The sequence below is a fragment of the Cladophialophora carrionii genome (assembly GCF_000365165.1).
Source record: "Cladophialophora carrionii CBS 160.54 unplaced genomic scaffold supercont1.8, whole genome shotgun sequence".
In the NCBI taxonomy this organism is placed as follows: domain Eukaryota; kingdom Fungi; phylum Ascomycota; class Eurotiomycetes; order Chaetothyriales; family Herpotrichiellaceae; genus Cladophialophora; species Cladophialophora carrionii.
In genome coordinates this window covers 931,198-949,070 of record NW_008481833.1, presented here as the reverse complement: position 1 = coordinate 949,070, position 17,873 = coordinate 931,198, and the positions used below count along the sequence as shown (strand labels likewise).

The 17,873-nt window shown below is 54.5% G+C and overlaps 5 protein-coding genes across 5 annotated transcripts; 2 read left to right on the top strand and 3 right to left on the bottom strand.

Annotated features, from left to right (window-relative positions):
• Window positions 1-1,019: 1,019 nt before the first annotated feature.
• G647_09006 (uncharacterized protein) lies at window positions 1,020-2,321 on the top strand (the record flags this gene model as incomplete). Its single annotated transcript, XM_008733311.1, has 1 exon — window positions 1,020-2,321. The coding sequence occupies one exon, from the start codon at window positions 1,020-1,022 to the stop codon at window positions 2,319-2,321; it is 1,302 nt and encodes a 433-aa protein (XP_008731533.1).
• A 704-nt stretch (window positions 2,322-3,025) lies between these two features.
• On the bottom strand, window positions 3,026-4,537 carry G647_09005 (uncharacterized protein; the record flags this gene model as incomplete). The annotated part of the gene is made up of 1 exon (XM_008733310.1): window positions 3,026-4,537. The coding sequence occupies one exon, from the start codon at window positions 4,535-4,537 to the stop codon at window positions 3,026-3,028; it is 1,512 nt and encodes a 503-aa protein (XP_008731532.1).
• A 626-nt stretch (window positions 4,538-5,163) lies between these two features.
• On the bottom strand, window positions 5,164-6,504 carry G647_09004 (uncharacterized protein; the record flags this gene model as incomplete). The annotated part of the gene is made up of 1 exon (XM_008733309.1): window positions 5,164-6,504. The coding sequence occupies one exon, from the start codon at window positions 6,502-6,504 to the stop codon at window positions 5,164-5,166; it is 1,341 nt and encodes a 446-aa protein (XP_008731531.1).
• Window positions 6,505-8,774: 2,270 nt separating this feature from the next.
• On the top strand, window positions 8,775-9,050 carry G647_09003 (uncharacterized protein; the record flags this gene model as incomplete). The annotated part of the gene is made up of 1 exon (XM_008733308.1): window positions 8,775-9,050. The coding sequence occupies one exon, from the start codon at window positions 8,775-8,777 to the stop codon at window positions 9,048-9,050; it is 276 nt and encodes a 91-aa protein (XP_008731530.1).
• Window positions 9,051-11,168: 2,118 nt separating this feature from the next.
• G647_09002 (uncharacterized protein) lies at window positions 11,169-15,639 on the bottom strand (the record flags this gene model as incomplete). The annotated part of the gene is made up of 8 exons (XM_008733307.1): window positions 11,169-11,410; window positions 11,469-12,180; window positions 12,238-12,497; window positions 12,547-12,940; window positions 13,009-13,562; window positions 13,614-14,328; window positions 14,379-15,420; window positions 15,473-15,639. The coding sequence occupies 8 exons, from the start codon at window positions 15,637-15,639 to the stop codon at window positions 11,169-11,171; spliced, it is 4,086 nt and encodes a 1,361-aa protein (XP_008731529.1).
• Window positions 15,640-17,873: the final 2,234 nt, after the last annotated feature.

The following is a 17,873-nucleotide window of genomic DNA, read 5'->3' as shown; positions in this document are numbered from 1 at the left end:
CTTGTTAGAAAAGCGATTCCTCAATTCGCAGGCAGAAGAAGTGAAGTCAATGATACCCATGGACCAAGACGCGAGAGCCCGCCGTACGAGTCCAGGTCCGCGTCCAAGCTTCCAAGCAGCGTTGGTCCTTTGACATGATCGTGGGATCCAGCGTTATTCGCCATGTTTTGATTTGATGCTTACCTCGCTATAAACAGTGCTTGCAGTATCACTTCTAGGAGACGTCTCTTGCCTCGCTCGGTCTGCATTTCTCTATTGCTTGATCTTGAGCTGGATGCCCACTTCGGTGCGCGTACGAGACAAGATCAAACTTGCTGATTTTGAGTACGATTTCGCCTCTGTTCGACGGTGGATATTGTAATTTTTCCAGCAATACATTGTCTCGTGCTTCGGTTGCGCATCAGGGTATGTGTCGTACCTAAGGCCTTCGAGATTAAAGGATGTGTAATTTCGTGGCCAAAGATGCATACATTATGGTATTGAAACCATGACTCGGAAGTCTCGCAAGGCAAGTTCAAGACTTGCTGCTGTCCTTGAAGGTCGCCTCTTTGGGCTGTCGGTCGCTTTCATCTGTCAGAATGAGAGGTATGAATTTGTTTCCCATTTTTTAGAGAGGCTATGAAGAGGAAACAGTGACTATACAAGCTTGTCACGTGCTTGTCACGTGATAAGGTGAGGTCGCTGCTGCATGCACCCAGCATGCCTACGTATGTCCTGCTCCAACATCATCACCTCTCCATGCCTAGGCTCGGAGAGGCAAGTACAGACAGGCACTACAGGTAAGCGAATGCTGTACCGTCGAGCTTGGGGAAATCTCCCCGCATTCTCATTGCTCGACGAGCTCGCTGATGTCCGTGCTTCCACATCTTCCTTGTGTTCTGCTTTGTCGAGGCTCGAAATCTTCTCACCTGGTGCAGGAGCAGCTATAAGACCAGAAGGACCATAAGGTAGCAGCCAGATCCTGCACATTCCTCTCGGTCAGCTCACAGCTTCCCTCATTCTCTACCTTACCAGACAAAATGCCGCAGCTCCTCAGGATCGGCGTCTCCCAATCGCACACCCTCTCAAGCCTGCAGGAGACGCTCTTTGCCCTCAAAGAAGCCACTCAACGTGCCGCGCAGCAGGATATCTCAATTATTCTCTTCCCCGAAGCTTACCTAGGCGGTTACCCACGGACATGCAACTTCGGCGCAGCGGTGGGAGGTCGCACGGATTGGGGTCGAGATCAGTTCCTCGCATACACCAAGGGGGCGGTGGATTTGGGCGATACGCCGCAGGGAGCTGAGCAAGACTGGATCGATCGGCGGTTGCCGGTGAACAAAGAAACAGGCCGTAGAGGGGATGGGACCAGGGAGTTTCTCGAGGATGTCGCCAGAGAGACGGGTGTGTTTATTGTGACGGGGCTGATTGAGAAAGCCGGCGGGAGTCTCTACTGCACGGCAGTGTACGTTGACCCGAAGAGGGGGATCATAGGGAAGCGGCGGAAAGTCATGCCCACTGCCTCTGAGCGGCTGGTCTGGGGCCAGGGATCGCCGTCGACATTGAAGGCCGTCGCCACCACGATCAAAGGCATTAGGGTCGTCATGGGATGCGCTATCTGCTGGGAGAATTTCATGCCCTTGCTGCGGTACAGCCTGTACAGTCAGGGAGTGAATCTTTGGCTGGCACCCACAGCGGACGGACGGGATACGTGGGAGCCACTGATGAGGACGATTGCCGCGGAAGGACGGTGTTTCGTGCTCACGACGAACCAATGCATCAAGCGGAAGGACTTACCGGCGTGGATCACAGGCGATCCGAAGGAGTGGCTAGCAGGTCAATCGCAATCACAATCACTCCCTGCGGCGGGGACGTCCGGACCGACGACAAAGCCAGAAGGATCACTACTTACAAACGGCACGTCCCCGGATCAGCATGGTGCCGGCTTTGGACGCCGCCTCTCCATAACACGCACCGAGGAGAACCATTCCATAGCCTGGCGTGGCAAAGACACGACCAGCCCTGCTGCTATTGAGGAAGGAGAAGAAGACAAACATGCCGAAGACATCAAGCCCGCCCGGTCCGCATCCGCACATCCTCCACCGACTCAGCAGTCTGATGGCGAGGAATTCCTGTCAAGAGGCGGCGCCTGCGTCGTGGATCCCATGGGAAAGACTCTGGTCGGTCCTGTATGGGAACAACAAGACGCCCTGCTTTGGCGAGACGTGGATTTTGAGGACTGTGAAAGGGGCCATCTGGACTTTGATGTTACGGGGCATTATTCCCGGCCTGATGCCTTTCACTTGACTGTTGAGGGGCTGGACTTAGTTCCACCGCCGTGAGATTGACTCCGTACGAGGTAGAGGGAAGAGGCAAAAACGTTGTTTGGGAGCTATCTTATCACTCCCGATCACACTGGTGACACCACACTTTCATGTCTTCGCAGTCGCTCTTGTCTTTTCCATACCCATTTCTACGTCACATCTGCATCTGATCGCGCAGAAGGATAGAGGAAGGTGAGCGAATGTTCTGAAGCGGGTGACTGATCTTACGGTTGAATGCAGCGCCACAGTAGAAGACCCGAGAGAAACATAAACATGAGGCCAGGATCGCAGGGACAGGGAGGGATTGAGCCCTCGCATGATCTGCCGTGGATGTAAAAGACCCATCGTCCTTGCGCCCTTAAAGAACTGAACAAGACAACGCTCGTTTGCGACGGAGAAAGCGAACTGTAGATGAATGATCGTCAATCATTTCGTTGCGGGTATCTAGCAAACAAACAAACAAACAAACAAACATCTATCCATCTATCCAACCATCCATCCTTCTATTGACTGGTCAGGGCGATGACGATGGGCAATGATCCATCCACGTCCAACAAGGAATTCGGCCACCAAACATCCCACCCAGATCTATGTTGAAAGCAAGTTAGGTAGTGACTGAGCGAGTAGCGAACTACAATGACACGAACAAGCACTGCGGATCCGAAAAGACAACCCCGAGCACGTTGCGGCATAATTGCAAATAGAGGCAACAACAACATCGCCTAAAGCTCCCTCCTAGGCGACGTGCCCGCCGCGCCCGCCGCATTCCCACCCCCGACGGTGACGGTGAACAAGACGGGATCCCCGGCGTGGACCTCGCCGCTCTGATCGGCGCCTCCGCTCGGCTGCACGTCGTCGTAGGGGAACGCGTAGCCCTTGCCGTCCAGGTTGACGGCGTGCACGATGCGAGAGTAGTGGTTTGTGGTCCCGTCCTTGTAATACAGCGCCGGCGGAGCCGGGAAGACGTCCGTCTCGAGCAGCGTGGAGCGATTGAACGCGGCGGCGAGGCGTGGGATGATGGCGTTCACCGCGGGGTCGGGTCCCGTGGCGAAGGGGCCCGTCGAGCAGGAGAAGATGTCGCGGGTGGAGGGCTTGGTGAAGGACAGCAGCGTGGCGGATCCACCGGCATTGCCAGTTGCAGCCCCGTCGACGACGCGGAAGTTGAGCATCCCGCTGCCGTGGTCGACTTGGGCCGCGACGGTGCCGAACGCGGCCTGCGTGTCGACGGACATGGGCTGCGCGGCGAACTTGCGCCACGCCCGGCCCACGTAGTCGTCGTAGTACGTGGCGAAGAGGGCCGGGTTGGTGACCATGGCTTGGTTGGGCGAGAGGGCGCGCAGGTTCCGCGGCTGCTGCCCGGCCCCCTGCGCCGCCGTCGTCGTCACGATCAGTTGGTCCCAGCCTTGGTTGTCGCGGGCGTGCTGGGCGCGCAGGCCCGCGCACACCTGGTCCAGCCCGTCGCTCGGCATGCCCGCGACGTGCTGCGGCGGGAGGGTCGCGCTCGTCAGCGTCAGCGCGATGGGCGGGCCCACAAAGTCGACGTAGCTGATATTCGCGTACAGCTGGTCCGAGTTGAACGTGAATTCCGCGAAGCCCCAGTTCGTGTGGATGTTGGGGTCCGACGCGTTCGTCACGGACGGTTCGACCAGCGCCGGGCCCGGGTTGAGGAGGAAGGTCAGCGGCGCGTCGATTGAGAACCAGATCCGTCCGCCGGCGATGTGCGGGATCGTCACCGTGACGGTGTTGCCCGGCCGTCCCAGCGGGATGGCGCAGTTTTGCGCGATCGGAGAGCCCACCGACGACGGCGAGCTGGGATAGTATGGCGTGTGGCCGTCCGCGGAGAGGAGGAACCACGCATTCCCCCGGTCGAGCGCCCGGCCCGTGACGTACGCGTACACGGTCTGGGACGTCGTCTGGTTCTGGAGGGCGATGTTTAACATCGAGCCGGTGGCTTGGGGTGTCGGCGCTGCTGTTGCTGCTGTTGCTGCTGCTGGTCCGGGTGCTGGAGGTTGCGACGGCGGAGGGCCGCGTTGCTCGGAAATCGCGGCCTGGGCAGCGGGAGGCGGAGGCGGAGGCGGAGGCGAGCCTTTCGATCTGACACGTTGAAGGACCTTCTTGAAACGACGCATGATTCTCGATAGCATTTCTCGAAGCAACGGGAGCGGAGAGGTAAGAATGGGAGACCGATATTGATTGACTTTCTGGAGATACGCCACCGTCGGCTTGACAGACATATGGCGCCCGCCCATACATATGCTTCTACTCGCCCACCTGTCCACCTACCCACCTTGTCGCCCGAATGGTCGACGTCATGCCGGGTGCCAGAACATCAAGTAGAACATCAGGCCCTGGCGTCGAGACATGATGCTCTTTGGCCGGGCCAACGACAGTGACAACTGCGATGCTTCATCGTCGGGCAGATTCTTATTTGCTAATCAACGCGGCGAGATGAACAGGAGTTCTGGGAACCAGGGACTTTCATCCTGATAACCAGAGAGGAACGTGGCACGAACCACGAGCCGAGGCAGGCCAAACAGATCCTGGACAGGGCTCGATTATCTCCTATTGGTTGCGTACCTGACAGGCGAGCGGTCTGAGTGACCAAGGTTTTGATCGCCTGATTCCCGGTTACTGTGTCACAGTCGGGAGTATTCACGTAGCGTGTGACGTGGCTGTCATCAGACATGGCCTCAAGAGGAGTTCCACTGTCGTAGGATGGCGCAATCTGCAGGTACACACACAGGTTCGAGAACTGACCAATGCTGGTGGTATCACAGTGTTTCAAGTACAGTAGTCCTTCTTCATTCCGAAAGCCGGCCACCGCCAACATCTAGAGACACCGTCATGGTGGTTGTCGACATCACACTAGAAACGTCCAATAGCTTGGAAAGACGAACTCCTCTTCGAAAATCTTCCTGACCTGTTCAAGGATAAACGTTTCCACCTTGCCAACATTCTTGAGGACCTGCTTCCCATCGGTTTGCCGCCCAATCTCGCTCTCCACGCGGATTTCCTGGAGCAGACCGGGCACACCAGTCCCCACGCCATCCCTGCCACGGATCTCCGTGCGTTGGTCACCTGTCTGGCCTTCTCCGACTAGCGCGGCAGCATCCTCGGGATCCAAGAAACAAAAGTGCATCTTCCTTTTAATCATAGCCACGATCGCGACACCATCGAAAGTGAGGCCTGTGATGGCGAGTTTCAGCGGGATCCCCACAAAGCTCGGCATGGGATAGTCGAGCAGTATCTCTGCTGTCAGGGTCATGCGCACGTCCCCGGCATACTTGACACTGGCAACCACCTGCAGGTCGGAGGGCTGTCTGCTGTGTAGTCTGGCAGGTGACAGTGCCGTCACATCATCTAGCGTAGAATCGTGCCTGCTGTCGGCGCCTGGAGCGTATTTGCTTTGTGATGGGGGCGACGATGACAGCCCTGATTCAGACTCACGAGGGGAAGAGATGCTGTTGGCCGTCGACGGTCTGGTGGATGGATCATAATGCCCTGATAGGTCTCGCTGCAACTGCCCTCCTTGGATCGGTCCATGGGGAGCCGTGTGCTGGAAAGGGTCACTGTCTGTCGGGTCGTGCGACCAGGGTCTCGGGGTGAAGGGAGTTCCGCTGGCAAGGGCCGCCAGCGGAGTCTGAGTGCCAGAAAGACCGCTGCCCGGGAAATGGAAGTAGCTGAGGTTCGACGTCCCTCCTGGAATGCCAGGAGTTGTGCTTCGTGGAAACGGCCCGCTGAACGGATGGGCGCTTGTTGCACTCTGCCCTGCTTTGGTCGACCCCCTCGCAGCAAACTCGGCGAATTCCGAGCTCGTCAAGATATTGGAAAGCTGTGGTGTCGGACGTGGCCGCCGAGAACTCAGAGCAGCGTCTTCAGATTCGTTGCCACGCATGCTTTCGAAGCTCTGATTCTTCGCCGTCTTAGCTCCATCGTTACCGCCGCGGATCTCATCTTCGTCTCCGTCATCATCACTATCGTCGTCATCCTCGTAGAAGTCAGGCAGCGGATCGCAGATGTCCTTGATTTCGATCTCCGGGCAGACGGTCCCGAGATCGAACGAATGAACGTGAACGGCGTTGATGAAGCGAGGCAGCGCCACCTGCTGGAATTTCTCGTGTACAAAGGCTCGAACCTGCTCGGCAAGAGCAGCACCGTCAGGGCCTGAGGTGATGGTTTCCCATCCAATGTCTACCGACATGCTCTGTCATTGCAGTGCGAGCCAGCACGATCATTTCAGAGGCCTGAACACAGTGTTAATCTTCAAGGAGACAATTACGCGGGATCATGTAGCAAAGTTCGGGGTCATGCACCGCCAGGCTGAGTCTTGGCGACGCCCCAGTGGAGTGAGGCCGATTTGATCCTCGTCTCACACAAGGATGAAAGCATCCGAGGAAGCATTCTCGAAGGCCTCGTTTATTTGAATTCAGTGCAGCGAATCACTCATGCCAAGTCACAGCAGTCAACGTGTCAGATTGCATGCAGTTTAACAAGCTACCTCGAGACTTGACTTGATACCAGGAGGCTTGCGAGATCTGATCGGTCGGGTCCTTATGATACACCACTGTTGCGTGAGCCATAGGCCTAAATTTCTAGAAGAGTGACCAAAGCAGCTGGACATGACTATCACGTATAATTGCTGAGGCCATGGAAAGCTGACTCCTCATGGAGATTAGCCTCCTTGCGTGTCGAGCAACAATGCATGTCAGCGAGACGTCGCTCTCAAAATCCCTGCCTTGCCCATGGTCGCCATCATAGTGTGAAGCTGGGAGCACAGATATGGGTGTGTATTATCACCGTCTCCGAGATTCATTTTGTGGTCAGTGCTTGGACGAACAGAGTGACGACGGACACTGCTACTAGGTCTCGAAAGCACCAGTTCAAGGACTTCTGGTGGACACAATAGCTTCTGTGTCATTCGTACGATACTGGAGATGTCGGGAAATTGTGCTTTGTATAGGTGAGCGCAGTCTTCAGGTGTCGCTCTCAACATGGCAGCATCCTGAAGCATAATACTGTACAGCAGAGAGAAGTCGCAGGCAAATGTCAACGAGGCAGGTCTGACGAGGCGGCCACCACATCGATGACGTACGCCAAGCCCACCGAGCACACATTCATGTTCGGTTCATCTTGTTCATCCCACTCTGCCTCGTACACTTACTTCTTTTTGCTATCGTATCACAGGAAGTGAATTGTCAATGCATTCAAGGCGGATGGCAGACACTCGACCCCTACAAAGCTATGTTTTGCATTCATCAACCATGACCTGACTCGCGCATCGTATATTCAGTTTCTGCGTACACTACGATTCGGATCATTCGTCCCGAAGCCCCGATCCTGCTTCGGGCTTAAGGAACCCAAGCTGTCACAGATCACATTTGCTAAGCCCGTGGCTCTCAGCTTCTCCCCCCATTTCTCGAGCGTGAGGGGCCTAGTCGCTTTCCGTACTTTTCCGTGGGACATTCACGATCTTGGAAATACTCCTTCTCGTAACGGACGATAGCGTGGGACCCCCATCCAATCCAGTTGTCTGAAATGACCATTTCCCACGAGCGGTACCTTGCACAATATCTGTCCTTCCAGCATACACAAGGCTTCTGAAAGCATTGACGTTTCACACCGCTCCAGCACAGATGACTTGCACTGCAGCCAACCACAATCCGGGAAGAATGGCCTTCTTCAGCAATGGGGAACTGAGAAACCCCGATCTTCCCACGGGGGCGGTCTGTAGGCCAACAATCCTCAAATTTGGTCATGCTTTGCGCATAGTTGTGCCCTGATTATCACACCACACTAACCGAGGTTGACCGCGGTCATTGCCGGGCTTACATTAGCTCGTGATGCTTGGGTCGGTCCCACCATTGACAGCTCCCAATTCGGGAGATCCATGCCTCGATCTCATGTCCATCGAAACACTTTCGACAACACCCAGCAACTTTGCCGGTTTCATCCGCTGTGTGCAGGCATCCAATTCGTCGCCGAAGCCCTCGACTGCAAGAGGGCTAGGGACGCTCTTGACAACGACCGATATCGAGTCGTGTCTTTCTGACCCAATCTCGGGTGTGCCGCTTGCACGATGGATGTGGGAGCCGCGGGTGTGTCTATAAAACACCACAGCCCCTCTCGATAGGACTACCTTGTCTTTCTGTTCGACAAGTCTTCAACCCCGACTGTTCACTTCTTGCCTGTGTCATTCTATCAAAATATCTCATCACGAGTCCACCGAGTTCCAGCCCACTCCCGCTTCTGTCAGCAGAAACTCTCTCTCTCAACGAAACAATCCAAAGCCTTAAATCTCACCTCGTGACGTCCGCTATCCCAGGCAATCTCGAACAAAAAGCCGCCCCTGTTGCGTCACCCGAGACAAAGAAGATTCATATAGAGGCACTCCATCCTTCCGCTCAGACATCACTTGCTGAAGCTCTGCGAACACGATATTCACGGACATTTACCACCCTCCACGTTACCAACATGTCGAACCCGACTCACAGCTTCCTAACCCTCATTCCGGCCACTCACCGTGTCGCTACCATGTCCCCCTTCACATCTCCTATTGATGGTCCCGCCGTCGACGAATCACTAGTCCCTGCTCTTCAGAAGACCCGTCGATCCAGCTCCACCACTTCCACCGGGTCCGCCTCCTCCGTCGAAGATCCTACTCTCGCTTCCGACATGGTCGAGTCTCCTGTTGAAGGTGTCAAGTCACCCGAGGTCGTCGCCCATAAATTCCTGAAATTGGGCAACTAGCTTTCCTTCAGACGTTTGAGCTTTGGTAGAGGGATGTCGGCGACCAACTTTGATTCCAGCGAACGAGTCAACCTCGGCAGAGGGTGGCTTTGTACGATTTTCTTATCCAGCGTGTCTTAACAGAATGACATGATAGTTTGTGTTGTGTTGCATATTACTGGAGTTGTGTATCAGTGTGCAGGTGGGAATGATAAGAACCCGGTACTCACTACATGAGTGCCTCGCTTGAAGGAGTCACGATATTATGTTTTTGTCGATTTCGTACAGAATGAGTGGATTACGAGGGACCGGGCCTCGGGGGACCTCATCGCCACGAGGGAGTCTCCTTGGAAATGCATATCATGATTGTCATGCTTATTCTGTCCGATAAAATACCGACGTCTTTGCGCTGCCGTTCCTGATCTACCTCTCCCTGATCATACAGTACAATGTGTGTGTGTGTGTGTGTGCCTACATCTGTCCCGGGAGTGCGTCGGTGGGTAAGCAAACATGTATGTGTAGGTCTTGAATCTACACGACCGAGCCCTTCAACGTCTCCCTCTTCTCCCCTTCAAGCCCGACATGCAACAGCCGGGCACCTTGTCGTCTCCAATCTCAATCGGGGTCTCGTCGCCGACCAGCCGGCCACAATCAAGTTACGATATATAAACCGGCCACCATCATCAACGACACACACAGAAATCACGAGTCCATCACACCTCCGGCACATAAGACCCTCCTTCCGACTACTCGTACACGTCTACTCCATGAATACGCAAGCCAGCTTACCGTCCCACGTCACACACTCAGCCCAGCACGCGGCGGATGTAAAGACTGCGCTCCACAAAGCAAGCGCACACCCGGGATCCATTTTCCCCGCAATATCATCGACCTGGTAGCCGCCTCGCTGGCGCCCAGCGGAGTCGCCCCACAAGGCAAGGACAGCAAGGAACTGCACAACCGGGCAAACCGAGCACAACCGGGCAACCCATCGAATAGGACGTCTCGGTTCCAATGGGCACGGGACGCCGACTCGCGGCTCCCGAAGCGGCATGTCCCTATTGGCGCCACGGGGTCCCATTAACACCCGAGCTTCGTGTCTTGGAGGGCGCTAACACGGGACGTCGTGTGGTTTGTCTACACAGTTCGTTGACTCGTGCTGTGCATACCATCATGGCAGATCTGCATGGGGTATGATCGTCGTCAGCGTTCCTCATCGTCAGCGCTCGGTCTGGCGAATGCGCACACCCGTGCCAGGCCTTGGTTACCCCTCTTCTTGTGAGGTGCTGGGGAATCAGCGATACGGCTACGGCTGTGTGATGCTCGTGCGGGTGCGACGACTCGGTTCACGGGACGGTACTTTGCACAGTACTGTGTAGATGGGAAGGAAAGGGAAGAGAAATGAAGTGAGATCGTGGGGTTGAGGAGTTCGGTCCAGAGGTTGCTGTCGCGCGCTCCACGGACAGTCAGCCGGCCAGTGACTCAATCAGTCAGTCAGTCAGTCAGTCAGTCAATCAGTCAATCAGTCAAGCAGTCAAGCAGTCAATCAGTCAAGCAGTCAATCAGTCAATCAGTCAATCACCCATCTCCAAATCTGACGCTGGATCGAACAGAGAGCGCGAGCGAGCGCGACCACGATGGTCAGACCCCTCCGTATCCGAGGTCTTGTGCGTGGCTTCCCCGTAAAAGGGTGAGTACGGGATTTGGAGCAGAGCTCGACGTTGCTGTGTTCGTTCTGGCATGTTGTCGTGTGTGGCTTGTTTGTCCTCGCCTTCTCGTTAACTCCTATTGATAAGCACATGTCGAGTTGGTCAGTCAGGTACACAGTAGAACAGTACACAGTACCGGGAAGTGCTATTATGCACCTTTCTCGCACGTAGTTGCGCTGTACCCAATGTGATCTCTCCAATGCGGTATCTTGGTGTGAGCTTCATGCCGAAGCACGAACATCCCCTCTTTAGCCGATGAGCAGCGCCTCCTGATCCAACCCGTGCTCCGGTTCCAGACCCTGTCCAATAGCTGTCCTTCTTTCCAAGTCGTGAGGTCAGCTTTAGCTTCGTCATCGTTGCGCAAATGGGCAATGAGCACGCAACTCGGACTCCAGCATTGCTACCGGGCCTCCGCAACCTCATCTTACCTTCAGCAACGTTCTTCGGCAATAGCCACTCTCGGCCTCTTGTTTCTTCTAGCTGTGTCTACAGTAACTGGCAAGGTATTCCGGATGGCCTGGCCGATGGTGTCTGCTACCATCTTCGCGATGACGGGAGGTATTGCCTTGCATACAGCTTCGTATTGAGATTCTATCGGGCCCCAGAATTTGAAGTCGTCCGGAATGCCCTGCACGCGAGCGAGCTCGCGAATGGTGAGTCTGTCAGGCCTATCTGTGATGGACGGTTAGCAGAGAGCCAAGGCCGGGTGGACTTATCGCCGAACACGAACCTGGGTGCTTCCACGGTTTCGGGCCATTGGCCAGTCTCAAAGTAGTATTTGCCTCCACATCGATATGCCCACGGCCATCAGCAACACTGATTCCGGTGTAATGATTGTAGACGTGAACGAGGCTGGAGCTTCCTGTCCTCTCATTATCCTGGGGAGGTGAGCACACAAATCCGGAGCACTCCTTGTTGGCCATCCGTTCGTTCCCAAAATTCAAGTCTGCGAGTAGTTCGCCAAGGGTACCAACGTCCGTGGACTGCACAGTGTATCTCTCATCCTTCCAGGGTAGCGGCGCACAAATGGGCGATGCCACAATAACCAATATGCTTCGTTCTTGCGGCAAGCCGCATTGTCTCACCTGGACAATCTTCATGTGGACGGAGTACCTCAACTTCATGAGTCTGAGAATGGTTTCGGAAAACCTCGAGAATGCAGACGAATGGAGGAGGGCGGGAGACATAAACATGACGAGAAAGTTAGGACCTTCTTTCGCAGCTGCCGTGTCGATAACTTCGAGATCGTGCAGAAATTGGTCCAACCGTGGCATCTGCTTGTTCAGCTTGTTGATCCTGAAATATGTGTGTTTGCCAGCAAGAAGCACAATCCGAGGGGGCACCGGATCCGGGAGTTGTATAGGCAAAAGCTTCCTTGTGTTGAGGTCATCAAAAGTATCTAGGATGGCTCCATCAAATGTTTGAGCGGAGTTGTGTCGGTCCTGGGAGAGTCAGCGGAAGCAAAGCGCGCAATGGAGTGGCGTCTCTACGGGACATACCTTCCATGTGCTGGGCTGGGTTTCGTCAATGCCGAACGCTGCTTGGATAACGAAGCCTGCCTGAGAAAACCCTTCGGAAACCCCAAGGACCTCTGGGCTCAGGTCGAATGCCAGAGGTGTCGACGGGCTGCAAAACTTGGGCCTGCTCCACAGCTCCTCTTGAGTTTCTAACAAATGCGCAGCCAGAGGCGTAAGGGATGCGGTATTTTCAGCAGTGGAATCTCGGATGGCAAAACGGCAATAGAGGTCCCCATGGTCGGCTTTGAGCCTTCGTTAGCAGAAGTCGCACCACTCGTGACTGCGACGTACCTGGAAGGTGTTGGAACACATGAGAGACTGCGGTCCTACCATCGTCAAGATATCGTGCTGCAGAGATGTCGGCAAGCAAGATCAGGGCCGCGTCTTCAGGCGTTCTCATCTTGTCGAAGTCACTGAAGTGCAGAATCAGTTCATTTCCACGCTCTGCTCCACGTCCATTAGTCGCTACGTTGCCAGACGGAAAGATCGACCTGAAGGATGAATATAGTGTGGCGAGCAAATAATAGTCGACTTCGGATTGGTTCTCCTGCTGGAAGATATCGTGGATGTAAATGAGCTGTTCTCCTGATTCTCCACTTAGCTGAACCCACGCATACTGACGTCTTTCGAAGGTATGGTTGAGATCCCGGTCGTGCAAGGGTGCTCGTAGAGGAGCTCTGCGGACCTGCAACTGTGAGTATGTGAAAATGCCTCGAACAAGGTTTTAACAACTAGCTAGTGACAAGGACATACCTGAATACTGCCTTTTCGTGGCGGAAGGAGCCCAGAGAAAGCTTGTGGGAGGTGCTGGTCGTGCCATTCGGCCCATGTATTCTCATCTTCTTGCGCAATTGTGTTGTGGAAGTCACGGAGAGGGACTGCAGCCGGCTCTATTGTGTCCCCAGGGGCACCAGATGTGGCTGCTCGAGAGTCGTCGAAGTCACCCCGAGGACCTTCTGGCAAGTCGTCGTAATAGCCACAAGGAGTGTCTGTTAGGTTGTCGGAGGCACTAGAATGGAGTGAATGTGTCTTTTTTCGCTGCGTTGGGGCCATCGCCGTGTCATGTTGCCCATCAGATGCTTGCGCCGTGGCATTTATGGATTCTCTAGGCTTCAGTGCCGAAGGGGGCAGCCCAAAAAAGGATGGTCCTTCTGCCCTCGATACCATCGGGAAATAAGCCTCCGTGTAATCAAGTTCTGTGAAAACAGCCTTAGAATCCGCCCGTGCGATAATTTGCGTGGGACAGCCACAGGCCTTGTGGGCATGGTCCGCCTCGGTTGGTGTGTCTGAGATATCCGTCTCTGGAGCTGACCTCAGTTATAATGTTGAATCAAGCTTACAAGAGATGCGCGACTTACTGCTTGTGTTCAGAACGACTCCCATCTCTCTCTCGCATGAGCTTGCCTTGTGAAGAGTGACCGAGTAATGGATATTTGCACCGAATTGCCGGACCAAGATCGCGCTCTCATTTCCTATCCAGCTCACCTTTAGCGTCTTAGCGGCTTCCGGGGCTTCGAGTGTGACTGCCCTGGGCATTTGTCGTAGGTATTCGACTGCGTTTCGTCGAAGGCAAGAGGCACTTTCCTGGGTTAAGCCAAAAGGCATGCGGAGTTCATCAAAGGCTGTTTCGAGCAAATCTTGGACGACGTGGTCACAGACAAAGCCGCGATCACTATCGGTTGGTCGCTGTCCAATGGCTCTGAAGAACTCGCAGCTAGACCCTCGGTGCATATGCGTGAAGTTCAGCCACTTCCCATGAATGTGGAGGACTTCGAGGTTCTGGTCGTAGAGGAGATCAATGCTTGTTTGGGCACCATCGACAAACTCGAAGTGCAAATCGACCAACTTGACATCGAGCGAAAATGATCCTTTCAAAGCCCGGACTACGTTGAGGCCAAACATATCAGTGGGTAGGCCAATCCGCGGTGACATTTGGAACAAGCGCCTTCTTTCTTCAAGGGGTGTAAGCATCAACTTTCGGCCATGTCGGTCTTCATGTTTGCGAATGATCTGCCAAAGCTTCTTCGGTAACTTAAAGGGCTTCTTCTCTAGCTCGTGCGAGATAATGTCTTCCTTCGCGGTCGTTAGTATACGTAGATCTCTTGGCAAGTTCAGATACTCACGTCCGTAGTCGGATTTTGCTCGCTTTCCTCTCGCTCCGAGTAGAAGAACGCTTCTGGATGAAACATCTTGAGGTATTTGCAGATGTTCTTCGCCGTAAGGTGCGAAACAATCTTCAATGCCATCGCTATGTCCGGAACCTCCTCGTTTTGGTTGAACAATTCGATATAAGAATTAACAATCGCAACCCCTTTCATGGCGATGGCTGATTCCCAGATCTTGGCTAACATTTTTGCCTCTTCTCTCGGGTCCAGAAGGCTCTGCCGGTCGCGGTTGACGTTTCCGCTATTGAAATTGTAACTGAATCGGTAGTCCTTCCCACCAGACTTGTCGACACGATATTCGCTAACAAGAAGACCTTTGACGTAGACCCGGCCACGATACCGAGGATCCCCAATCAGATCACCAGCAGGGGTGTGTATTACCTGCGCCGCATTGGGCGGATCCAGATCGAGCGACACCGTGAGCCAGGCACGGAAAGTCGCCTCGGAAATACCATTTTTCTTGGGTCTGATGCCATGCTTGTCGTCCGTCGATTTCCCGATTTTGACAGTCATGTCCTCTCGGATTCGTGCAACAAGGCCTCGTCCTTGATTTAGCGTGCTTTGCTGATTTCGGTGTGTTTCCGCCTCTTTGTCCAGCACTGACTGTTGTGGTTTGGCTAGGGCGCAACAGAGAAGGGCGCTGTCTTTTGCGAAGCCGAAGTTCCAATACAGAGAATTTGTCTCGAATCTTACGGAATAGCCGCTTCGACGCAAAACCAGTGCTCCAACTTTGAAGCCCTCACCGTGACCTCCTGCAGAGCGAGAATCACTGCCTTTGTTCGACTCTCCCAGGTAAAGATGTCTGCGTTCCAGTTTAGCCTCGAAATTGGTCATCTCGAGGCTTCCCTGCTGGCTCTTGAAGATGATATATCCAAGTAATCTCGGCGTAGATGTGCCTGCGGTTGACGCGGTGATGTGAATCTCATCATGGTCGTTTCGGACGAAGATCGGCCGGACTTGGTCCAGTCGTAGATTGAAAGACTCGATAATGCCATCTCGCCTATTCAAGGTCAATATTGTGCAAATAGCCAAGTAGAGACAAGCTTCCGTACCAGTTTTGATAGAACTCTCTAAAAGCGTCTTTCTCGGTCCAGTCACGGGCGTACGCCTTGGTGAACGCTAGCGGAACGGTCTTGCGCTTTTTGAAGTCGTGGTTCTGATCATCAGTTTCGTAATCAACGTCGGAGGACTGGATATCGTTCCCGTCGCGGGCGGACATTTTGCGGCTGATGTCAGGGTGCGCGGCTACCAGTTTGCCTTGAGCATCTGTTGTTCCTGTAGGAGCCGGGTCGTTGAGCTGGGGATGAATAAAGCGAGTACTGAGCTTGAGATGGATAGAGCGAGTACTGAGGTTGAGATTGATGAAGCTGTTTTTAAGCTTGAGCTGAAAAAGGTCGACAAAGTCAAAGGCTCTGAGCGTCGCTTCTGCCTTGATCTGTCTCGTCGAAAAACAGACAATCGGCGAAGGCCGGAAGAAGCCGAGATTCGGTTACACCTCGTGGCCAAGCGCAATGGCCATGATAGGTGGTTAACGGCGTCTCAAGATGTCTGGATGGGGAGGCGGGGACATCCGGATGTGAGATAAGTCAAAGGTGAGATAAATCAAAGGCGAGCAAAATCAGAAAGTGAAAGAAGGCTGAGGCAATGAGGCGCTTCACTTGACGCTTCGGGCTACTCACCGCAGATACCGTCTTGTATGCCTGGTCAACATATGACCAGGTCTCCTTGAATGAGACATTCGGTCTTCTCTACGTACCGGGACACGGCGGTCTTTCGGTACCAATTCAGCAGCATGCAGGCCCGCTAGGTGTCTTCGCGCCGTACTGTATATGCAACCCGCTGCGGACACGATCAATTCGGAATAGCTTGATCACGGCGAGGCGCTTCTGAAACCCGGGCGGCTGGCAGTGCAGTGGAATGTCGCATGATGGGCTTCAACCACAGCAGACGGCTTCCGCTCACTTATGAATGGCAGACGCGTCTGACTGGATGCATGTCTCGAGCCAAAAGCTCTTGAACTGCAACGAGCGATGAGGAGACTCAAAAAAAGTCCACTCGATGCTCCAAGCAGACGGATGCTAATTCTCGAAGCCAGCAGGCTCTCCAGCGGTCAGAGTCCGGAGCGCACAAAAGACCCCCAGGATTCATGGCGTGTGACGGCCGGTCAGCGACCTCGGGAGTTATGCATGTGGCGCATCTCGTCACAGAGGGGCTGCATGCAATGCTGGCTGTGTGCACTGAGGGCACGGCGGAAATGGTGGCCGAATAATACAATGTTTGTGAAGCTCCGATGCCTCCATGACGGAAAATTCCTGTGTGAAGGCAGTCCTACGTAGAAGAACGCTGGAGACAGTTCTGGTCGTTGTTTATGGAAGCTGAAAGTGAGATGAGCAAGCTCGCCAGGTTTCGACGCGTCATGAACGCGGGATCTTGGCTCCTAATCAACTCCATCTGAAGCTCGCAAGCAGAAGCTTCCAGTGTTCTGGAAGCAACTTGATCCGCAAGTGCAGCAGCCCGGAAGATGTATTGAGGGAACAAGCCGAACCCGAGAATGAATTCAGCAGACGGCCCCCAGCACGCCTGAAATACAGGTTGGTTGCCTCGTCTTTACATATTGTGTGCTGACATAATGCGTCCCTGTCTTACGGCTGTCGATACGCCGCTGACCTGCTCGGAACAACCCCCTCCTGCGTCTACTGCTCTCTCTCTGCAGCTGACTTAGCACTTCATCCAGCCTTGAGCGGCTCCACTGCTTGGATTGGATTAGAGGCTCTCCCTTTACATCACAGCCTTGTCGATCGATATGGTGCTACTGGCGCAGAGGCGGCAGGCCGCGAGGTATATGAGCCTCGAGGCGTCCCACCGATACGAAGCCGAACGTGAGCAGTTCCTCCCGCACAATCTCCCAAGCCTCCTCACCAGATGTCGGAGGAATCACGAGCCGAGCAGACGCCATACCCGGTACCGCGACGCGTCCACCAGAAGAGTCGGACGGGCTGTCGGAATTGCAAGTTGAGAAAGGTCAAGGTGAGTCGAGTCGAGTTGACCCATCTACCCCTTCATCCTGACTGATCAAATCACCACCAGTGCGATGAAAAGCGTCCCGTGTGCGACAAATGCGCCGTTCACTATGCCAACATCCGGAAGTGCGATTACGGCGACGAAAGTCCCAACAGCCAGGATTCGATGACGAAGAAGCCTGCAGCGGAGAAACTGCGCAGGGCGCTGAAGGCGGTGCCAATCCTGCCGAAGTCTCGCCATCGCCAGGACGTCGGGTTCTCGACCCTGGCCAGGCCTGCTTCGTCGAACTGGGATCCGTTCACGCAGCATCCACCCTCAGTGGAACCCGACGTCAACCTTCTGATGGGGACCTGTCAGTTCACACCGGTCAGGCAGGGACGGGAACGGGCCCCAACTGACCATGTGGCAGATTTCTCATCGCATATTTTCAAC